Source organism: Leptodactylus fuscus, chromosome 1 (genome assembly GCF_031893055.1).
Source record: "Leptodactylus fuscus isolate aLepFus1 chromosome 1, aLepFus1.hap2, whole genome shotgun sequence".
NCBI lineage: Eukaryota > Metazoa > Chordata > Amphibia > Anura > Leptodactylidae > Leptodactylus > Leptodactylus fuscus.
This window is the reverse complement of record NC_134265.1, coordinates 32,807,155-32,832,110: the sequence shown is the minus strand read 5'-3', so window position 1 is coordinate 32,832,110 and position 24,956 is coordinate 32,807,155. Positions and strand designations below refer to the sequence as shown.

At 45.6% G+C, this 24,956-nt stretch overlaps 1 protein-coding gene across 1 annotated transcript in view; it reads right to left on the bottom strand.

The window, feature by feature from the left end:
* Positions 1–15,275: 15,275 nt before the first annotated feature.
* ITGA1 (integrin subunit alpha 1) overlaps positions 15,276–24,956 on the bottom strand; it is an 81,251-nt gene continuing 71,570 nt past the window's right edge. The window contains exons 25-29 of the mRNA XM_075268598.1: positions 23,504–23,608; positions 21,771–21,875; positions 20,925–21,017; positions 15,824–15,940; positions 15,276–15,357 (exon numbers count right to left, since the gene is read on the bottom strand). Of these exons, the coding sequence (XP_075124699.1) occupies positions 15,313–15,357; positions 15,824–15,940; positions 20,925–21,017; positions 21,771–21,875; positions 23,504–23,608 (465 nt within the window). The 3' untranslated portion in view covers positions 15,276–15,312. The remainder of the gene's footprint in view (positions 15,358–15,823; positions 15,941–20,924; positions 21,018–21,770; positions 21,876–23,503; positions 23,609–24,956) is intronic.

Below are 24,956 nucleotides of genomic sequence, written 5' to 3'. Positions count from 1 at the left end.
TTTTCCACTCCCCTTCACACCATTTGTGGTGAAGCAATGGGATGCACTGAAGTGCACCCTCTAGCCTCGTGTGGGATAGGGACATCAGATGCCACTCCAACCCCCTCGTCTTCCTCCGCCAGCCAACGGTGCGAAGATGAGAGGAGTGTGCTCTGAATGTTTTCTGCCTAGCAGAGGCTAGTTCTCACTTACGAAAATGGCCCCACTTTGACCTGTATATCAGGCACAATGGTGTAGGTTTCAAAGAAACATGGCACCAACAAGTTGGAAAACGTGGGCCATGCGTGGACCGTGTTTGAGTCTGGCAAGCTCCAGATCTGCTACCAGGTTCCAGCCATTATCACAGGCGCAAAAATGCCAGGCCCCAGGTGTAGCAGGGAAAAAAAATGCCATCTCAGCCAGGATGGCATCCCTGACCTCGGAGGCACTGTGCTGTCTGTCCCCCAAGCTGATCAGTTTCAGCACCGCCTGCTGACATCTCCCCATGCCAGTGTTACAGTGTTTTCCGCTAGTAGCTGGGGTGGAGGTTGCAGCTTCGTAGGGTTTCAGTCTACTCCTGCCATGAATTTTGGCCTGGGAGAGGAGATAGGCCACCCCAGTTTGCACCCGGGGAACAGACTCCACCACATTCACCCTGCCTGTCATTAAAGATAAGCACTGCAGCATCCCTGACCACAGGCGCTTGTCCATGTGTCGGTGGTCAAGTGGACCTTGCAGCAAAGCGCAGAGCTCTGGGCCCGACTGATGTTATGGGACACATGCAGGCGCAAGGCAGAGACAGCACACCAAGAGAAGTAGTAACGGCTAGGCCCAGCATAGGGAGGTGCCCCAGCTGCCATCTGCTGACGGAAGGCCTGGGTCTCCAGAAGCATAAACAAACACCAACATCTCCAGGGCCAGCAGTTTATCGATGAGGCTGTTAAAGGCTTGGGCATGGGGGTGGGTTGTGTTGTACTTCTGCCTGCAATGAAAAGCTTGGGAAATGTGGAGTGGCTGGGAAGAGGCGCATGATGGTGCAGGCCAAAAGGGCGCATGAGGGTGAACTCCCCAATGTGTCAGAGATAGGTGTGTAGGTGTCCTTGCATCATATACTTGCACCATATTTGGCTTTGGAAGTTAATTTTGTGCCAAAAAGTGGTTAAGACAGCGATCCCTCAGCTACTCCCGTTACACTGTCTATTGAAGTTACCATCTGTGGAAGTGGACCACCATTTCTAAGATCCCAAAGGAAGCAGGCAAGAGATGTGCAGTTCAGAAAAAAAGATGAGAAAATAAGTGTAGGCTGTAGAGCACAGAGTGATCGGAGAGGACAGAGCTGGTGTCGGCCAGGTATTCCCACAACATGCGCCTATACTTGTCCCTCCTGGTGACACTAGGCCCCTGAGTGGCAGTAATTTGTCCAGGGGGGCCATTAACGTGTTCCAGACCTAGGAATAAGTCTTCCAACAGTGTAGAGTTTTGCATGCCTTTGCTTCTACCCACTGTTTTTGCTGCTTAGCTTCCCTCCACATCTACACTGCTTTCACCCCTAAACATCACCCCAGTTTATGCCTTTGCTTCTACCCTTTTTTTTCTGTTGAATTAGCTTCCCTCCACATCTACACTGCTTTCACCCCTAAACATCACCCCAGTTTATGCCTTTGCTTCTACCCAGGATTTTTGTTGATTTAGCTTCCCTCTACATCTACACTGCTTTAGCCCCTAGACATCACCCCTGTCCATGTGGGGTCGGTGGCCTCGTCATCCACCAACTCCTCTTCCAATTGCGCACTGCCCCCTTACTGCAAACCGCACATGACCACAGCTTGCCTTGATGGCAACTGTGTCTCATGATCCCCACTTAGGTCCAGACAAGTCGGTGGCGGGTCCAAAACCCCAAAATTGGAAGGAAATGGCAGATGCTGCAGTATTTCTAACACCTGTTCCTGGTGCTCGGGCCTGGTCTGTGTTGTACCCTGCACCCTGCTTAACGCAGCTGCCATATCCGAAGTTGTGCTGAGCGCATGCTAATGTTTCGTGTCCAGTGCAATGGATGGGATGGGATTTCACATAAGTCTGCCACCCATGGCCACTCATGGTTGAGCAACTGAGGGAGTTGACTTTGACGAACCCGAGGGTTTTGGAGTTGGAACTACATCAAAGGTCTGTGCTGCTCACACACTCTGCTCAACACATGATATGTTTAGTGCCAGCAGTGTGGAGACGTCGCACAACAGCCGTTGTTCCAGCAGGTACAGGCGTTGTAGGAGTGCATAGAGGCTAGCAGCGGCAACTATAGACTTTAAAAACTATCCGCACAAGCGCCACACTTTCACCAGTAGCTCAGGAACATTGGGGTACCTTTTTCAAAAGATTAGCAGCAATGAGTTAAAAACGTGGCCCAGGCATGGAATATGTTGCAGGCTGCCAAGCTACAGAGCCAATCCCAGGTTACGGCCATTATCACACATGACAACATGCCTGGGCCCAGGTGCAGTGGCAAAAACCACATTGCCGTCTCATCGAGGATGGCATGACTCACTTTGTAGGCAGTGTGCTGTCTGGCCCCCAAGCTGATGAGCTTCAGCACGGCCCGCTGACGTCTCCCCACACCAGTGTTGCAGCGTTTCCAGCTCGTAGCTGGGGTCAATTTAACAGCGGAGGAGGGTGGTGTTTCAGCCCTCCTCCCAGGAATGTTTTGTGGGGAGACAAGTCAGGAAAATTCTTGAAACGGGAGAGTTTTGCATCTTTGCCCTTGCTGCCTATGGACATCCCTTTGCCTCTAGCCACCATTTTCCCTGCTTTGCTTGCCTCCACATCCACACTGCTTTTGCCCCTAGACATCACCCCAGTCCATGCCTTAGCTTGTACCCCCAGTTTTTCCTGCTTAGCTTGCCTCCACATCCACACTGCTTTTGTCCCTAGACATCACCCCAGTCCATGCCTTAGCTTGTACCCCCAGTTTTTCCTGCTTAGCTTGCCTCCACATCCACACTGCTTTTGCCCCTAGACATCATCCCTATCCATGCCTCTGCCCCTAGCCATAACTCTGCCACCCCTGGAAACTCATGGTGCAGAAACTTTGGTTGCTGACTTTGAGGAACCCTTGGGTTTTGTAGATGGAACTCCATCAAAGGTCTGTGCAGCTCACACACCCTGCTCAAGATATGGTATTGTAGGGTTTCAGCGTGTGTGAATGACGGACAACAGCCTGTGTTTGGACAGATGTAGGCCTTGCTAGAGTGTTTTTAGGCTAGCAGCGACTCCTGTGCACTTGCAAAAGTGGGCGCACAAGCGCCGCATTTTCAACAGTAGCTTCGGTACATTTGGGTATGTTTTTAAAAAACTTTGCACCACTAGGTTAGACGTGGGCCAAACATGGAACGTGTTGGAGGCTGGCAAGCTCCAGAGCCGCTACCAGGTTCCAGCCATTATCACAGGCGTAAAAATGCCAGGCCCCAGGTGTAGCAGGGAAAAAAAAAAGCCATCTCAGCCAGGATGGCATCCCTGACCTCGGAGGCACTGTGCTGTCTGTCCCCCAAGCTGATCAGTTTCAGCACCGCCTGCTGACATCTCCCCATGCCAGTGTTACAGTGTTTTCCGCTAGTAGCTGGGGTGGAGGTTGCAGCTTCGTAGGGTTTCAGTCTACTCCTGCCATGAATTTTGGCCAGGGAGAGGAGATAGGCCACCCCAGTTTGCACCCGGGGAACAGACTCCACCACATTCACCCTGCCTGTCATTAAAGATAAGCACTGCAGCATCCCTGACCACAGGCGCTTGTCCATGTGTCGGTGGTCAAGTGGACCTTGCAGCAAAGCGCGGAACTAAGGGCCCACCTGATGTTGAGTGACACGTGCTGGTGCAAGGCGGGGACGCCACACCGGGAGAAGTTGAGACGGCTAGGGACGGCATAGTGAGGTGCCACAGTTGCCATCAGGTCCGGGAAGGCGGGAGTTTCAACAAGCCGGAACGCCAACCTCTCCTGGGCCAGCAGTTTAGCGATGTTGGCGTTCTAGGCTTGCGTGGGTGGGTGGTTAGCGGTGTATTTCTGCCGGCGCTCCAATGTCTGAGAGATGGTGGGTTGTTGTAAAGAAGCGCCTGATGGTGCCTTTGATGGTGCAGGAGAAGGAGATAAGACAGAAACAGGGGAGGATGAGGGAGAAGTCAAAAAAGTGGCGGAGGCAGATGAAGTGATGTCCTGGCTCGTCCTCTGGAGTGCATCGCCAGCACTGTGAGCAGAGGCAGTGGCATGAACGGCGGGCGACGTTTGTCCTGCCGTTGCTGCCTGCCACTGATTCCATTGCTTGGATTCCAAATGACGGTGCATTGAAATGGTGGACAGGTTGCTCTTCTCAGGGCCCCTACTCGATTTCGAGAGGCAAATTGTGTAGACGACACTATATCTGTCCTCGGCGCATTCCTTGAAAAAACTCTACACCTTCAAGAAACGTGCCCTCGATGGGGGAGTTTTTCTGGGCTGGGTACAAAAGGGAACATCTTCGGACATTCCGGGTCTGGTCTGGCTTTGGCAAAGCAGCTGACCTCTGCCTCTGGACATGTCTCTGCCTCTAGCTACCCTTTTTGGTGCTGCACCTGCCTCAACATCCACACTACTTTCCCAGCTTGACATCTGCCTTGTCCAGGTGGGGTCGGTGTCCTCGTCGTCCACCACCTCCTCTTCCAACTCCTGTCTCGCCTCCTCCTCCTGCACAATGCGCATGTCAACTGGCTGCCCTGACAGCAACTGCGTCTCATCGTCGTCGATGAGGGTGGGTTGCTGGTCATCCGCCACCAAATCGACCGGAGATGGAATGGAGGAGACTCTAGTGTTTGAGCATCTGGACACAGATACTCGTCTGTTAGGTCCGTGGAATCGCGAAATGGAGGGGCAGGTTGCGGTACAGTCAAAGGAAGGGAGAACAGCTCTGGGGAGCAGGGACAGTTGGGGTTATTGTTCTCGGAAGATTGGGAATTTTGGGTGGAAGGAGGACAAGACTGTTGGGTAAGAGGAGGTAGAGGCTGCCTGGCTGGTGGACAATGTGCTTTAAGCGTTATCCGACAGCCATTGCAAGACCTGTTCCTGGTTCTCGGGCCTACTAATCTTTGTACCATTCAGCCTAGTTAATGTGGAACTTTTGTGCAAAGCGCAGAACTTAGGGCCCGCCTGATGTTAAGGGACACACGCTGGTACAAGGCTCAACTCACCCTAAGTGCCAAAAACACTGCTGGTGCAAGGCTCTACTCATGCCAAGGGCCTCAATCTCTGCTGGTAGCTCAGCTTAAGGTCCTGTAACTTTGTTTGGAAGGGCTCATGTTAAGGGCTAGAAAAGTGAATTTTGGAAGGTCTTACCACATCACACACACACACACACTCAAAATGACAGTTAAGGGTGAGGGCTTTTGGAATTCCCATTGCCTATTCCATTTGTGGTTGTCATGGGGAACGTGATTTAAAGGGGTGGTTGTTACTGTTTGTTGAGCTTAAATTGGGGTTTGTGTCCATCCATTTGGGGAGTAAAGAAGGTTTCCAGGTATTTTCCCACTTTGATAGAGGTTTTTTTGAATGTGGAAAGTGTGTAGTTGTTAGGCAGTGATGTTGGGGTAATAGAGGGTCTTTGGTGTGTTAGATGCCCCCAGACATGCTTTCCCTGCTGTCCCAGTGTCATTCCAGAGGTGTTGGCATAATTTCCTGGGGTGTCATAGTGGACTTGGTGACCCTCCAGACACGGATTTGGGTTTCCCCCTTAACGAGTATCTGTTCCCCATAGACTATAATGGGGTTCGAAACCCGTTCGAACACACGAACATTGAGCGGCTGTTCGAATCGAATTTCGAACCTCGAACATTTTAGTGTTCGCTCATCTCTAGTCCAAACAACATGCTCCAGTACTTTAGATGTAGATCAGAAACCACTTTCCCTTCTGACACAAGACACCGCACACACTACACAAAACATATATATGACCGCACCAGTCTAGGCATACGGTGCTCACCAATGGGAAAAGGATTTGTCCAGTGGCGTAACTAGGAATGGCGGGGCCCAGTGGTGAACTTTTGACATGGACCCCACCAACCGACACCGACGCCGAAGACCTCGACCGGCCCCCTCCTCCTCACTCTATTATGCCCCATAGTGGCCCCTGCACACAGTATTATGTCCCTTACTGGCCCCTGCACACAGTATCATCCCCCGCACACAGTATTATACCCCATAGTGGACACCCATAAACAATTATTATACTCTGGGGTCTTTTCAGACCCCAGAGTATAATAATCGGAGACCCGGGGGAATAAAATGATGTCAGACGTCACATGACCCGGGACGCAGGCCGAGTTCATGTGACGTCAGAGACGTCAGAAAGGACGTCAGGAAGGAGGCCTGCCCGGATCGTGGAGAGGTAAGTAACAGTGTTTTTTATGTTTCTTACCTCTCCCGGGCCTCCGATCATTATACTCGGGGGTCTGCAAAGACCCCCGAGTATAATAATAGTATTTGTGGGGCCAGCGGTGTCACTTACCGATCCCGGCCCAGCCAGGATCGGCAAGTGAATAGGGCCCGTAACGGCCTATAAAAAGAAAACACAGCGGTAGCGGCTGTCACCGTGCCCCCTAATGGCCCAGGCCCTGTGGCAGCTGCCTCCACTGCCTCTACGGTAGTTACACCCCTGGATTTGTCCCGTACAATATAACTCCAAAAAAACAGGCAGCAAACCAAAAATTGTATAAAAAGTGAAGGAGGTTTATTGCCTCATACTGCGAAGAGCCTGTTTCAAGCATTACAACAGTGATAGTATGCACATATACACTCACCGGCCACTTTATTAGGTACACCTGTCCAACTGCTCGTTAACACTTAATTTCTAATCAGCCAATCACATGGCAGCAACTCAGTGCATTTAGGCATGTAGACATGGTCAAGACAATCTCCTGCAGTTCAAACCGAGCATCAGTATGGGGAAGAAAGGTGATTTGAGTGCCTTTGAACGTGGCATGGTTGTTGGTGCCAGAAGGGCTGGTCTGAGTATTTCAGAAACTGCTGATCTACTGGGATTTTCACGCACAACCATCTCTAGGGTTTACAGAGAATGGTCCGAAAAAGAAAAAACATCCAGTGAGCGGCAGTTCTGTGGGCGGAAATGCGTTGTTGATGCCAGAGGTCAGAGGAGAATGGTCAGACTGGTTTGAGCTGATAGAAAGGCAACAGTGACTCAAATAGCCACCCGTTACAACCAAGGTAGCCAGAAGAGCATCTCTGAACGCACAGTACGTCGAACTTTGAGGCAGATGGGCTACAGCAGCAGAAGACAACACCGGGTGCCACTCCTTTCAGCTAAGAACAGGAAACTGAGGCTACAATTTGCACAAGCTCATCGAAATTGGACAATTGAAGATTGGAAAAACGTTGCCTGGTCTGATGAGTCTCGATTTCTGCTGCGACATTCGGATGGTAGGGTCAGAATTTGGCGTCAACAACATGAAAGCATGGATCCATCCTGCCTTGTATCAACGGTTCAGGCTGGTGGTGGTGGTGTCATGGTGTGGGGAATATTTTCTTGGCACTCTTTGGGCCCCTTGGTACCAATTGAGCATCGTTGCAACGCCAAAGCCTACCTGAGTATTGTTGCTGACCATGTCCATCCCTTTATGACCACAATGTACCCAACATCTGATGGCTACTTTCAGCAGGATAATGCGCCATGTCATAAAGCTGGAATCATCTCAGACTGGTTTCTTGAACATGACAATGAGTTCACTGTACTCCAATGGCCTCCACAGTCACCAGATCTCAATCCAATAGAGCATCTTTGGGATGTGGTGGAACGGGAGATTCGCATCATGGATGTGCAGCCGACAAATCTGCGGCAACTGTGTGATGCCATCATGTCAATATGGACCAAAATCTCTGAGGAATGCTTCCAGCACCTTGTTGAATCTATGCCACGAAGAATTGAGGCAGTTCTGAAGGCAAAAGGGGGTCCAACCTGTTACTAGCATGGTGTACCTAATAAAGTGGCCGGTGAGTGTACATAGTGTGAACAAAATTTATCAACAATCCCCGCTCCTCCCCGCTCACACAGTACAGCGCTATAGGCACTGCTGTGAAGAAGGACGTACCTGAGTGACTGTCAGGAACGCCCCTCTGACTGTAAAGAGCTGAAAAGTTTCTTTTTAGCTCATCATATCCTTGAAAACCAAAAAAATTCCAATCAGTCCATCTACCTGGAAAGCACGGGGAGCTGTATGGACTCGTATCAGTGACAAGCAAAAATCAGCAAAAGATATAAATTATAATTATTTTCCATCAAAGTATTCTGATGGAAATAAAAATTATATTTTATATTTTTTGCTGATTGGATGTGGATCTTCCCTGGTCTCCTGGGTTTTACTGCTTTCATCTCAGCAGCTTGCCGGGACACCATATAATGAGATGTGTTCTCTTGCCCAAAAGATAGTTCATTTTCGGAAAAAACTGACTTAGCTTCATCTAACCACACTTCTGCATTTTATCTTATTTATTTTTAATAAGTATTAATAAAGAATTGTTTTTATTGGCATATAGTGCCAGGGTCTGACTGGTAATTGAAAAAAGATATTGGGGCTTTCATACCATCCTCAATTCTTGCTATTGGCATATAGTGACATATATATAACCATATAATGAGCGTGTTGTTGGCGTTGATGATCCGCCTGCTGCAGCGTTTCGGCATGTCTCAGCTGATATGCTGCTGAACTTGCACTGTGCTTGCGATTGTTCCGGCATCTCAGCAGTTCGCTGGAACGCCATATATTGAGCATGTTGTTGACATCAATGATCCCCTTGAGCTCCGCTTGAGGAGAACTCTGTAACTTCTGGCTACCTTCATAGCTCTCGTTCTTTTAGAATTTTGTGACCAACTAGATTTTCTTTTTCCTCTCATGTTTAAAAGTTGCAAACTGTCAATTTGGATTAAAGGGCTTTGTGAGCACTGCCTGGAGCAGATCAGATAGTATGCAAATGCAGGTACACAATCCACTGAGGGTTAGCTGTGTGTTTACATAGAGAGATAGACAGACCTGCCTTTATCAGAACCTGAGATAAGCTGCTGCAAGAGCAGTGTAATATAGTATGTGAACATAAATTCATAACAGTCGTGAAGCCATGTCATTTACCGGATAAAAAGTAGCCAATGTGTTAATCCAGGTCCATGTCAGTGGGTATATAGATGAGACATTTGTGGAAAGGATCTGATCAGTTAGAAGATGTCCAACCTGCCAAACCAAATCAGAATCAGATCATGTACTGTAGTCCCTCATATGTTTCAGCCAGGTATAACTAAGGCTAAGTTAACATCTGCACAGGAGTCACCAGAAATAGCTGAAAATCGAAAGTCCTGCATGGAGGTCTTTTCTCTCCGCTGATTCAGTTTTGAAATGGTGGACACCCGTCGGAGCCCATTATAGTCAATAGGGTTCACTGATGTCCTGGTGTAACCGCTAAAACAGTGATCTGGCTCTCTATCATTCGGGGACCCCCAGTGGACCCGAACAACAGAGAGCCCTGCACAGATGTGAACCTGGAATACACACACAGAAGATACAGCACATACCTGGAGCCCAGTCAAGGACTGATTACGCTGGTCTGTAGCAACCTAATATAATGGAGCATAACCTGCATTGTAAGACTTCGGGAGGAGGGAGCTGTCAGCCTGTGTGGACAGTTCTAAAGATCAAAGGAAAGTAAAGTGGTGGGAGACAGGCAACAAGCAGAACAGTGCGCCCCCTCAGGAGCTTGGAGCTCCGGCACTTGCCCTGGTTTGCTGGGTGCTGACACCTGCCCTGGACACAATCGTGATTTCGCTGACATGATCCAAGTCACAGCTAAGGGCTAATCACAGGTCTCAGCGGTCTCCAAGGCCTAAAGGGAGTGGATACCTGTGTGCTAGATCCCAGGGGAGGTAAGACTGTTTGTTATGTTTGCTCATCTCCCCTGACATAGTGAGACCTCAGAGTATAATAGCAGTTCGTGGGTGGTGAACCCCGAAAATTTAATGATCAGCCAAATCTGAAATTTTTGGAAAATTCACAATGACAACTTGTTTGGTCATCCCTATGTATGTGCCATTATGGCACATAATATGGTGTGGAGGGGCCACTATACTGCAAGGGGCCCACTATGGGGCATCTTAATGTGTAGAGGGGCCACTATGTGGTATTATACTGTATGGAGGCCACTATGGCACATTAAGTGACATAAGTACCGGAGTAGCAGTGGTAGAAGCTGCCACAGGTCTTGGGATCTTAGGGAACTCAGTAGCCCCCTGATGCTTTTTTTTCTTAACTCACTTTTTCATTTTTTTCTTTTTTTTTCCCAATCCATGCTCCTGCTCATGGCTGCAGGGTGGTTCATTATGGGATATACAACTGTGTGGAGGGGCCACTATGGGGGATAATACTGTGTGGAGGGGCCACTATGGGGTATAATACTGTGTGGAGGGGCCACTATGGGGTATAATATTGTGTGGAGGGGCCACTATGGAGCATAATACTGCATGCAGGGCCACTATGGGGTATAATACCGTGTGCAGGAGCCACTATGGGACATAATATGGTGTGAAGGGGTCACTAAGGGGCATAAAACTGTGTGCACGACCACAATGGGGTATAATACTGTATGGAGGGGCCACTATGGGGAATAAAACTGTGTATAGGGGCCACTATGGGACATATTACTGTGTGCAGGGGCCTTGTGGGACACAATAGTGTGTGCAGGGGCCACTATAGTAAATGGGGAGGGGGGGGGGGGTCTGTGCTTTCTGAACAGCCAAAGGTACCCTTAATTCACCCCTGCTCCTCATGTGCACAGATAACACCTTATCCTAAAAACTCATTTGAATGAATAGGCACACTAAGGGTGAACACATTTCTTTATTCTATTTTTACAGTGACGTTTTCACATTGCAGTGTTTTTCATTACAGATACAAAAAAATGAGTGTGTAAGACGTGTGCAAACAATACGGTATAAACACAATGACAGTGTCTTGGGTCATTTTATTACAGGTTAGATTCTTACACAATATGAACATTTTATACAATGATATTATTATTTCATCCCAAAACACCATGTTACCTTTACAAGGAAAATTTAAAAAGGTTTTCTTGGACTGTAATATTGACGGCCTGTTGTTAGACTGGGTCATCAATATCAGATCAGTGAGGGTCCAACGCTTGGCACCCCTGACAATCAGCTTGAGGTCATCATGAGTGCTGCAGCCTAAGCACAGTGCCTTACAGTGGCTGGGTTTGGTATTGCAGCTCAATCCAATTCATTTGAATGGGACTGAGTTTCAGCATGGTCATGAGACCGGTGACCTGAGTTGAGAAATTGGCATTCGCTTGAGTACCATGGCTTTTTATTCAGCTGATCAGAAGGGTGTTGGATATTGGACCTCCACTGAACTGAAGTCGGTGACCTACCCAAAGGACATAAATATTGTGAAATTGGAACCCCAAAAGACCCTATGCTATGGTTTATTTATTGTATGTTCTTGTATTTACAGAATGTAATACGATACATAACACTAAGAATTCTTTATGCATTTTTGGTTGATTTCTTGGTTTATATCAACCACATGTGTGTATGTCAAATGTCATCTAATGCAAAAGTAAAGTGCTAAAAATTACACAATATACACAATATAGGAAAAGAGTTCTAAAAAATAGCTATAGTGTAGCTATAGGATGTGATGACGTTCGAATAGGTGTTCGAATGACGGAGAGACCAGTGCAGATGTGAACCTAGTCTAAGTGTCAGGGCTTAGGAGCAAACACAAATTACACCCCATGTGTGTGACCGGAAGAGGAGAACAGAATTCTAACGCTAATTATTTCGATTTCCTCCTCTTAAAGTGTAAAGTCATCAGGAGAATGTCCATTTGTACAGTGTATTAGACTGTTTTTGGTAAAACACAAGTAATAGCTAAATTCCTACAGGTTAGTAATACATACACTATGTAATAGTACCATTTAGAGATGGAACAGAATATACATTATAATACATGCTCTTTAGGTACACTAGAAAAGTGGAATTTTGCTACAGTGTATATGGATAGTACTATCTTTATATATAATCTGGCTGTATTTGCTGCACAAACCTCCCTAGGAAATAGGTATACTATATTCAATGGAGCGGTAATCTGCTCTGCATAACTGTACACCACTATGTATATAATGACCACATGGAAAAAAGTGTGGAACAGGAAAAGATATATGTAAAACTAAAATATTATCTTTAATAGAACCATATTAAAATTCTCACTCATGGTGAAAATGTAGAAGTTCATTTGTTCTAATAACACAAGCAGCTATTCAGAAGTAGCTAGAGGTATATAGACTCTCCTTACTCTCACTGTGAGCTGCGAGAAACTGCTGAATCCTCTCTGAGTAGTGTAGAGGCTGTGACGGGAGACCTGCCCCTCCCCTCTTCACTCATTGTATTTCTGCCTGAAAAACTTTCACTAGGATTCAACCTTTTTGCTACCTTGATGTTCACTCCCTGTTACTAAGGAGGTTCCGTCTTTAGAAACCAGCATGCTGAAGGCGGTGATGGTGGGAGGGGTAGGACCTCTCTTCATTGTCTCTTGTACAAATATTGCATTGGGGCTCATGAGCTTCAACTTACTCCTCTGTGTACTTCTTTCTACTTCTGACTAGCTGCCTGTGTTATCAAGGTGAATTGTTTTCTAGATCTATGCTTTTAGTTTATTTGTAGTGGTCTTTCTCTATGAGTGAGAATCTGTATACAGTAATAATAAAGGTTATATTGTATCTTTAATTTTATATATATATATATATATATATATATATATATATATATATATATATATATATTCCTGTACTCCCCCATCACTTTCTTTTTCTCCCTTTGTTTCAATGAAGGGAAATCTTAATGCTTCAACATGCCATGACATTTTGGGATTGTGTCAGCACTGCTATACAGTCACAGCAGTCAGTGAACTGAGCACAAGTTTGTAGATTTCCCATCCTTCTCTCTGTACAATATGTGCAAAGTATGGGATATGGCACCATGGTCGGGGCTGCTGTGCCACTTCTATTACTTATATATGAGCACTGATGCACGCGCTCCCGTCCACTAGCAGCTTCCAGGGCGGAGAGGCTGCTGTAACAGTCCAGGTATTGGCCCGTGGATCAATAAACACATATATACTGTGTATATATATATATATATATATATATATATATATATATATATATATATATACTTCCGTCTCAGCACGGTCATGAGAGTAATGACCTGAGTTGAGCAAATGGTGCTCACTGGAGTACCACGGCCTGTTTAATCAGCTGATCACATGGGTGTCGGAAATTGGACCTCCACTGGTATAATATATATATATATATATATATATATATATATATATATATACAGTCCTATGAAAAAGTTTGGGCACCCCTATTAATCTTAATCATTTTTAGTTCTAAATATTTTGGTGTTTATAACAGCCATTTCAGTTTGATATATCTAATAACTGATGGACACAGTAATATTTCAGGATTGAAATGAGGTTTATTGTACTAACAGAAAATGTGCAATATGCATTAAACCAAAATTTGACCGGTGCAAAAGTATGGGCACCTCAACAGAAAAGTGACATTAATATTTAGTAGCTCCTCCTTTTGCAAAGATAACAGCCTCTAGTCGCTTCCTGTAGCTTTTAATCAGTTCCTGGATCCTGGATAAAGGTATTTTGGACAAACAATTCAAGTTCAGTTAAGTTAGATGGTCGCCGAGCATGGACAGCCCGCTTCAAATCATCCCACAGATGTTCAATGATATTCAGGTCTGGGGACTGGGATGGCCATTCCAGAACATTGTAATTGTTCCTCTGCATGAATGCCTGAGGATTTGGAGCGGTGTTTGGGATCATTGTCTTGCTGAAATATCCATCCCCGGCGTAACTTCAACTTCGTCACTGATTCTTGAACATTATTCTCAAGAATCTGCTGATACTGAGTGGAATCCATGCGACTCTCAACTTTAACAAGATTCCCGATGCCGGCATTGGCCACACAGCCCCAAAGCATGATGGAACCTCCACCAAATTTTACAGTGGGTAGCATGTGTTTTTCTTGGAATGCTGTTTCTTTTTGGACGCCATGCATAACACCTTTTTTTATAACCAAACAACTCAATTTTTGTTTCCAAAATGAAGCTGCCTTGTCCAAATGTGCTTTTTCATACCTCAGGCAACTCTATTTGTGACGTACGTGCAGAAACGGCTTCTTTCTCATCACTCTCCCATACAGCTTCTATTTGTGCAAAGTGCGCTGTATAGTTGACCGATGCACAGTGACACCATCTGCAGCAAGATGATGCTGCAGCTCTTTGGAGGTGGTCTGTGGATTGTCCTTGACTGTTCTCACCATTCTTCTTCTCTGCCTTTCTGATATTTTTCTTGGCCTGCCACTTCTGGGCTTAACAAGAACTGTCCCTGTGGTCTTCCATTTCCTTACTATGTTCCTCACAGTGGAAACTGACAGGTTAAATCTCTGAGACAACTTTTTGTATCCTTCCCCTGAACAACTATGTTGAACAATCTTTGTTTTCAGATCATTTGAGAGTTGTTTTGAGTAGCCCATGATGCCACTCTTCAGAGGAGATTCAAATAGGAGATCAACTTGCAATTGGCCACCTTAAATACCTTTTCTTATGATTGGATACATCTGGCTATGAAGTTCAAAGCTCACTGAGGTTACAAAACCAATTTTGTGCTTCAGTAAGTCAGTAAAAAGTAGTTAGGGGAATTCAAATCAATAAAATGATAAGGGTGCCCATACTTTAGCACCGGTCAAATTTTGGTTTAATGCATATTGCACATTTTCTGTTAGTACAATAAACCTCATTTCAATCCTGAAATATTACTGTGTCCATCAGTTATTAGATATATCAAACTGAAATGGCTGTTGCAAACACCAAAATATTTAGAACAAAAAATGATTAAGATTAATAGGGGTACCCAAACTTTTTCATAGGACTGTATACACACAATTTACATATGAATTTAAAGTTAACATTCATATGTTCATTTTGCTTCCTCCTTAGACCAGAGCCACCTATAGGAATAGACACCACCATAGACACCTATATGGCCTACAGTACCTATATATAAATCTGACCCTAGGTCTAAGCATCCTGTTCTCCAAGAATTATATTTACAAAAAAAAAAAAAAATTGAACTATCGGACTATTTTATAACTTCCTCTTTCACTATATCACCAGTAATAATCCTGAGACAATGTTCAAGTATTATCAGATATGTTGAGGGCAGACTTCTTCATTCTTCCATCTTCTTCTTCAGAGGTCGTTTGAAAAAGCCGAGCTGAAAAGTGAAGAAGAATGTTACATGGCGTATGGATATTATGCATTGTCTGAAAATTTTAGTAGGTAATTGAAATGCATTCCTTAGGCTAATGCCTGGTTCATATCTGTGTTTGGTAATCCATTCGGGAATCTGCATTGGGACCCCCCGAACAGACTACCGAATGCATTGGAAAGCGGTGCGCAGTGAAAGCATACGGAGCCCATAGACTATAATGGGGTCCATGTGCTTTTCTGCACGGTCTCCGCATGGAACATGCAGACAGAAAAGTAGCTCTCAATCTACTTTTCTGTCCGTATGTTCTGTGCAGGCAGCGCGCGGAGAGCACACGGACCCCATTATAGTCTATGGGGTCCATGTGCTTTCACTGCACACTGCTTGCCAATGTGTTTGGTAATCCGTTCTGGGGGTCCCCTATAATAAAGCATACCATATACCGTGTATGTGCGTCTATATCAATACTTACCTTCCACATTGCGAATATGATGAGGGCTAGTATGAGAAGTCCAATGATTATACTCAGAGGAATTACCCAGATGGGCACCTTGCCATGCTCCAGCTCCTTAGACAGTTTTATCATTGTCTGCAATGAAAATATATCAATCAATGATATTGCAGCTCTGCTCTATTGAAGTGAATATGACTTACATGTAATACCACACATAACCTGTGGATGGGTGTGGCGCTGCTTCTGTTAGGACATATAACACTTTTGAACAGAACTCTGCTTACACTAAGGGCACTAAGAGGTTCTTGGCAGAAATTTTGAGCAATTTGTAAGAAAGTCCCTACACACTACATAAAGACACCTCATAAAGTCACTCCAAGGTACTGGCCACTAGGTGTCTCCCTTTCCTCTTACTTGGGGCCCACTGCCTATCATCAAGTGAAATCCGTAGCTGCAGAGTAAGGGTATGTTCACATGGTGGAATTTGCATTCCGCGTGTTAACCTTCCACGTGGCTAACCGCGATATCTCTTTGTCTCACCTCTCCTGGGCAGCTGGTGGCCACTTAGTATCATCTTCAGGCCTCTTACCCAGTGTCATTACATGAGCACCCTCCAATTGTGATTGGGCATTAGCGGTGACCCCAGAGCTCATGACATTAGTCAGAAGTATGAAGAGGACACAGGGGGACCAACAAATGCTGTGAGGATACCCAGGAGAGGCTAGGTAAGGTGAGTTTAACTTTTTTTTTTTTTTTTTTTTCACCTCCCGCTGCAACTCCACACATTCAGCCCAAAACAAGTGTAATGGGAAGCAGGTGATGATATACGCAGTAACTGCATGGAGCCACGGAACAACGATATAACACAATTTAATAAAGAAAAGAGGGGAGGGGAATGAAAGCCGGAGAGAAGGTAAGAAATAAGCATATAGTAGCTAAGCAAAATGTATAACTTCAATATGACAGTGCACACAACACAATGTGGTAGTTACCCCTCTAGTGTCCTTAGTTAGAACCAGGGGCGTAACTACCGTGGTAGCAGCAGCAGCAGCTGCCACAGGGCCCGGGCCATTAGGGGGCCCGGTGACAGCCGCTACCGCTGCGGTTTTTTTATTTTTATTTTAAAGTCCGTTACGGGCCCTATTCACTTGCCGATCCTGGCTGGGCCGGGATCGGCAAGTGACACCGCGGGGCCCACAGAGGCTATCATTATACTCGGGGGTCTTTGCAGACCCCCCGAGTATAATGATCGGCGGACCGGAGAGGTAAGGTAACATAAAAAACAGTGTTACTTACCTCTCCACGATCCTGCCAGGCCTCCGTCATTCGTGTCTGACGTCTCTGACGTCACATGACCCAGGCCAGCTTCCCGGGTCATGTGACGTCTGACGTCATTAAAGCTGGACAAGAGCGGACAGGACAGCCAACAGGAACAGGTAAGCAACTGTCTCTGTTCTTTTAATGGTTTTAATCCCCCGGGTCTCCGATTATTATACTCTGGGGTCTTTTCAGACCCCAGAGTATAATAAATGTTTATAGGTGTCCACAGTGGGACATATGGGGACACTATGGGGGATAATACTGTGTGTGCAGGGGCACTATAGGGGTTAATACTGTGTGTACATTGGACACTATAGGGGTTAATAATACTGTGTGTGCATTGGACACTATAGGGGTTAATAATACTGTGTGTGCATTGGACACTATAGGGGTAAATACTGTGTGTGCAGGGGACACTATGGGGGATAATACTGTGTGCATTGGACACTATAGGGGTTAATAATACTGTGTGTGCATTGGACACTATAGGGGTTAATAATACTGTGTGTGCATTGGACACTATAGGGGTTAATAATACTGTGTGTGCATTGGACACTATAGGGGTAAATACTGTGTGTGCAGGGGACACTATAGGGGTTAATACTGTGTGTGCAGGGGACACTATGGGGGATAATACTGTGTGCATTGGACACTATAGGGGTTAATACTGTGTGTGCATTGGACACTATAGGGGTTAATACTGTGTGTGCATTGGACACTATAGGGGTTAATACTGTGTGCGCAGGGGACACTATAGGGGATAATACTGTGTGCATTGGACACTATAGGGGTTAATAATACTGTGTGTGCATTGGACACTATAGGGGTAAATACTGTGTGTGCAGGGGACACTATGGGGGATAATACTGTGTGTGCATTGGACACTATAGGGGTTAATACTGTGTGTGCAGGGGACACTATGGGGGATAATACTGTGTGCATTGGACACTATAGGGGATAATACTGTGTGCATTGGACACTATAGGGGTTAATACTGTGTGTGCATTGGACACTATAGGGGTTAATACTGTGTGTGCATTGGACACTATAGGGGTTAATACTGTGTGTGCAGGGGACACTATAGGGGTTAATACTGTGTGTGCAGGGGACACTATAGGGGTTAATACTGTGTGTGCAGGGGACACTATAGGGGTTAATACTGTGTGCATTGGACACTATAGGGGTTAATACTGTGTGTGCAGGGGACACTATTGGGGATAATACTGTGTGCAGGGCTTACTAAGGGACATAATAGAGTGCGGAGGAGGGGGTCAGTCGAGGTCTTCGGCATCGGTTTGGGGAGGGGGGGCCCCATGTCAAAAGTTCGCCACGGGGCCCCGCCATTCCTAGTTACGCCACTGGTTAGAACCTGCATGCATTGACTAGGAGAGGCCTCTCTTAAAGTGAATCAGTAACACGGTGCACCGTATCAATCTTCCAGGCAGGGGCCTGCTTTATCTTCCAGCACACAAGGCTGCTTTAAAGCTTGACCGAGCTGTATGGCCCCTCACTCTACTCACACTCCCACGTACCTCTGTTTACAAGTTGACACAAGGCAGGAATAGTGAAGTCTCTCAGGGTCCTTGTTCATCAAAGGAAAGTCCTTAGTGAGTACAGCAACCTCCAGCAGGTCCCCTCTGCATAACATGTGTCTCCTTCTGCCTACAGCTTCCTGTGATCACACACTTTTCCTCCCTGGAAAATACTATTTTTCTCTGAGCTGTAGGGGAGGGTTCTTTTGTGAATAGTTTTTCCCTGCAATTTAGTCTTTTGGCAGTAGAAGATCAGACACAGTTATTCCATAAGCCCCTTACATGCCCCCCCTCTTTGACATTGGCCGTCCCGGTCGATACTTTCCTCGGATGCCCTACATAGGGTCATGCGAAAGCACCCTCTGGCGTTTGGGGGTCAATACTTTGTAATCAACCCTATTAACAGTGTACCCAAATTCATCTGCCAAGTACCTTTCAGGGGGAATACCAGCATCTCAGTTCTACGTATACCCATGACAACTTCTCTTGTGGTCTGAGCTATATCAGGGGTCACAGCGTTCTCATTGATGGCTCTGGCGAAGGTCAGATCATCCTCTGTAGGGATGGCACCTGCGTCTGGATTAGATGGAGGAACGAGGCTGTCTTCAAGGTTTACATCTTTTGGTTCTCTGTCAGGCGATGCTTCCCAGTCGACTGGGTTAGTCGGAGGCTGCCACCATTCTTCGTCTTCAAAGCCCCCCTCAGTGGGGACACATACAGATGCAGGTGTGTTCTCAGCTTCGCTTCCAGTCAGTCTTGCCTCAGAATAACAGGGCCTTAGCATATTTCGGTGGAGAATGCAAGTACGGTCCCCTCGCGCATTTTTCACTTCACAAACTAGTCCGTGGGGGAAGTTTCTCCTGACTACAATGTAGGGTTCTACTTCCCAGCGCTCACTCAATTTATGTTGTGGACGCTTCTCAGCAACTAGAACCTTGTCACCCGGTTGGAATGGAACCTCTTGTGCAGGTTTTTGTGGCGGATGTGTCTTTTCTTGTAGTCGCTTGGTGACAATGCGATGTACAGTCTCCAGTCGTCTGTGATGGCAATCTACCCAGGAGCCCACACTCTGATTTTCACTATCCGCAGGGGGAGTCAGGTTCAATTCCTCAATGCCCCTCCCGGTCCTTCCAAACAGCAAAACATATGGGGCATAGCCGGTGGTAGAGTGAACATGATTATTGTAAGTCCACACCAATTCTGCTACATAATTGGGCCAGTGGCTCTTTTGCGATCATCTTCTAATGTGTGTAGCATCTGTAATAGAGTCCGGTTGAACTGCTCACAGGCTCCGTTTCCTTGTGGATGGTAAGGAGTGGTTTTTGACCTTTGCATGCCATAGATTCTCTGCAGCTCCCTCATGACACTGCCCTGAAAGCAGGCCCCTTGATCAGAGTGTATTCGTTTGGGACAGCCATATACTTGGATGAAGTTCTCACTGATGGCTTGCGCAGCTGATGCAGCCGTTTGATCTTTGGTGGGCGTCACCACCGCAAACTTGGTGAAATGATCCGTCATCACAAGACAGTACTGATAGCCCCGATGTGAATGTCCAATCTCCAGATAGTCAATCATACGCACTAGAGATAAGCGAACAGTGAAATATTCGAGATTCAATATTCGTTTCGAGTAGAGCCTCAATATTCGACTACTCGATTGAATATAGAATCCCATTATAGCTTTGAGGTGAACTTGTGGAAATCTGGAATTTCATCTTCTTTCAAATGTTCATCTATTTCCCCCACAGGAACTTCTGAGGTGACTTGAGAGAGAGCACGTCAGCATATTGGTTTTCATATTTTGAGCGGTACTGTACATGGTAGTCGTACTTGGATAAACATGCTATCCATTTTTGCTCTATGGCCCCCAACTTGGCAGTGGCGATGTGCGCCAGGGGGCTGCTGTCCGTGTATACTTCAATCCGGGCTCCTGTGAGGTACTCGGCAAACCTTTCAGTGATTGCCCACACTAATGCCAGCGGTTCCAAGCGAAAAGAGCTGTAATTCACGGGATTACGTTCTGTTTCTCGTATGGCTGCCATAGGCAGTTACACGTTCAACGCCCTCTTGTACTTGTGACAGTACTGCGCCTAGTCCGGAAGGGAAGATTGTAGTCTGCTTATGCGAGGATAGGGGCACTGGTGAAGGCTTCTAGTACCAAGTACAACCACTATACAATGTTATAATGCGCTGCGCCTGATATGTAGTGCAGAGGCCACAGCGATCAATGTCATAGTCTCAGATGACCCCTTTAAGTATCGGACTTACCTCATAGTTTTCACTCTCAGGGTTTAAGGCTATGATGGATGAGTCACTTCTCAGGACAGCGCTTAACACGAGGGTCAGACTGTGGATACTGGCCTGCATGACAGAGATGACTTCACTTACTATAGGATTACATTCCCATCATGTCCCTCCCTATACATATATAATACTGTAGACTATATATAATATATATATATATATATATATATATATATATATATATATATATATATATATAGCACTATATAGCATATATATAGCACAGATAGCACTAGCTATGGATGTATAGATTTCTCTTTGCTACAATAAGAATTATATGAGATACATTATCAGAACTGGACACATTATTCTAGATGTGGTCTCACCAGCAGGATCACAATCTCTCTTCTTACTGGTTATATCTCTAACTGTACAGTAGATAGTGTATAGAATACTTGGCTGTATGGCTAGAGATATAACCAGGAGGAAGAGATAGATTGTTATCCCAATGTATGAGGCCACTTCAAGAATACTGTGTCCAATTCTGGAGATCCCACCTACAAAGGGATATAGATAAAATGTAATGAATACAAATATGGGCTACAAAAATAATGGAGGTTCTGAAGCATAAAACTTATCAACATGTATTTTCCACGGCAGAAATCTGAGAGTTGGAGGATTTGTGCTGTAGATTTGGAGGATTAACCCCAAGATAATGCAATTTCTGCGAGAAATGAGTAGTGGGCTCTTTACTTCCACAGCATTTGCTATGGGAAAATTCCTATGCATGGAAGCACAGTTGCAGTGACCACATTCACGTATGTATGGGATACAGATTTCAGTTTCCTTACTATGTTGTCCACGCCTTACCTTAATAAAAGTGGCTTTCCATACTCGCATAGAGATGTTGATATGAGTTTTGTCCGATGGCTCCACAGTACAGTAGAATGATGGGCAGACGTTTCTCTTGCAGTCCTATTGATATCACCTTATTATTGTTATGCATCATATGTCCATGGTGTTTTCTTAGACTCTGTTCACATTGGCATCATGGGTTCTACTTTTACAGGATCCACAACAGATCCTTTGTAATTGTTTTGATCCTATTGATTAACTTACGATTCGGCAGCAGACTATTCTGTCCTTAAGATGCCACGACTATGATGTGAATACTTCTATGACTATGTCTTTACAGCAGAGGTCAGAGGTTATTTGGAGCTGCAATGGGGTCATGTGCATAGGGTCAACATGATAGAACAGAATCATGATGCAAGTATGAACAGAACCCTGTGAATTTATATTACATGAGTCCAATACACATTATCTTCTAGAAGACAACATAAAATTGGTGTTCACGTTTCTGGCATATCCATACATTTGGGCTTGTGATCACTTTGGACCGAAATGATTTACTTTGGACCATGATTCATACCATTGAGAACCCTATGTGGGACAGTGATGGATGACAATATCTGTCCAACTCTGCGGAATATGTTGGTGCTATATAAGTAAGCAAAATAACTCACTTGTGATATATTGCAAAGAGCTTCTCACCTCTTACCATCATTGCAAAACAAAGGCCTCTTGGAAGGTCGAGCATGATTTTAAAGGGAGCAGCCTTTATTGGGCTATCTCACTGAGATTCTGTCTTCCTAATTACATCAGGGAAGACAGGCTTGCATGTTCCAGTGAGTGCCCTCTATTGGTTTGCCACACTGAGGCACCTGACTTCCTAATTACATCATGGAAGACAGATTTGCATATTCTTCCCATATATATATGGACATTTTTGATGTATATGTAGAGTATGCAGTGCACAATATCTGTATACAGTAACCATCACTACAATAGCCATACGGTACAATACTATAATATACCATATATACTTGAGTATAAGCCGACCCGAATATAAGCCGAGGCCCCTAATTTTACCACAAAAAACTGGGAAAACTTATTGACTCGAGTATAAGCCGGGGGGGGGGGGAATGCAGCAGCTGCTGGAAAATTTCAAAAATTAAAATGGTCGGAGTTTTTGGGTGCAGTAGATGCTGGAGAAGGGGAGGGGGTGTTTTGGTTGTCTGTCTGCCCCTTCCCTGAGCTTGAGGACTGTTGTCTTCCCCCCCACACACACACTTGGAATTCCACCTGGCTCAATATTGGGTATCTGCAGTGCTCCTATTAACCCCTTCCCGACGGAACAGGAGCACTGCAGATCCCCTATATTCAGTAGACCGGGCACGGTCAGACTCAGGGATACCTAATGTGTTTGTGTTTCACAGTCATTTTCTACTTTTATATATATTCTAGGGAAAGGAGTGAATTAAAAAAATGTTTAAAGCTTCTTTTTTTCCCATTATTTTATGGGAGATTCTATACATTGATATTGCGGCTGATCATAGACCCCCCCCCAAAAAAAAAAAAAAAATAATAAAACAACTTTTTTTTTTCTTTTGCTGACTCGAGTATAAGCCGAGGAGGGCTTTTTCAGCACAAAAACTGTGCTGAAAAATTTGGCTTATACTATAGTATATAGTGTCTAGTGGCGGTTCTCACCATATAGTGCCATAATACTATAGAGACCAAATAACAGTTCTAATATTTACCAAAATTGTGTCTTTTATACTTTCTGTAAATGGTTCCAAATAGTACGTTCTTCCTGAATTTATATTGAAAGGATCCAACAGATTATTAGTATCACAGATCACGTTCTGGAAAGAGAAAGCGGAAAGTTAAAGAAAAGCTAAAATGATGTTATTATATATTATAAAGCTGTTATTGTCTTGTCCTATTAATATTATAAATGTGAAATGTTTGTGAGTTTGTGGGTTTGTGACTTTGGATGTTCGGATGTTTGGAGGTCAATCACGCAAAAACCGCTCCACCGATTTGGCTGAAATTTTCCACATACATAGTTAATACACACGATTGTGCAATAGGCTACTTTTGAACACAATAACCCACATACGTTTTCCACACGAACCCCACAAAAAACTAACTGACATCACCATCTCTGCAATCTCACACACTTTGGACCATAGCAAGCCCCTAAACTTCACATTACCCCCTACAGCCTAGCCCCTAACCCCACACACTCACATTCACATATACTTTCCCACTTTCACCCTCACCTTCCTGCAGGAGCCTACCTCTGTCACTCTCGGGACCAGCCATGTTTACCGACCCCCACCGCTGGGAGGATCCGCGCCACTGCCCACCACACTACTCCACTAGCTTCACAGGAGCATGCGCACTTTGCACACATAAACAACGTGTTACTAGCACACCACCATTTTGCGCCTCCACCTTAGGCCGCAGCAAACAAAATCCTGCCTCCAGCCCGCAACAGTACCCGACGCTGCTATCACCTCCCTGCTGTTTCCTCTGCACGATCCATCCACCAGCTCGACACTGGTAAGTTCACGTACGCCATAGCCCTTCCCTTACACAATCGTGCATACACTGCGCTACCCCTGTCATGTCTCCGGTTCCTGTCAACTTTGCGTCCTCCGCCGCCTTCTCTTACCTGTCCCGCGGCTCCCGTCTGTCCCTCGCTGCGCGGAGGCATCCTCCTGCTCATCTCCGCCGCCTACACTGGGCTAGGGTGCCGCCGCAAAGGTTTATATAGCAGCCGCTGGCTCTCCCACGTCTCCCACACAGCTCAGTGTGTCCAGGCTGCTGCAGGCTATGCTACGTAGCCTGCAATAGCACTGGCACAATTATGCAATACATAGCAATACATTATGATTGCAATGCATTGCATTGTTCAGGACACCCCCTGCTGGTGTACAATGGTATTGTTTTGCAAGCTGCTGGATGCAGCCTGCAAAGCTCATTAGCATTAAAATAAAAAATAAAAAAAACAATACTGTGAAACACACACATTACCCATCCCCGCCTCCGAAATCCCCCACTCTACTAACTCAACTAAACATTACGCCTGCATACACTCACACTATTAGGCAATGCATTGCAATACATTACTATTGCAATGCATTGCATTATTCAGCACATCCCCTGCTCTCCTTCACACCCACTAAACGCCCATGTATTTGCTGA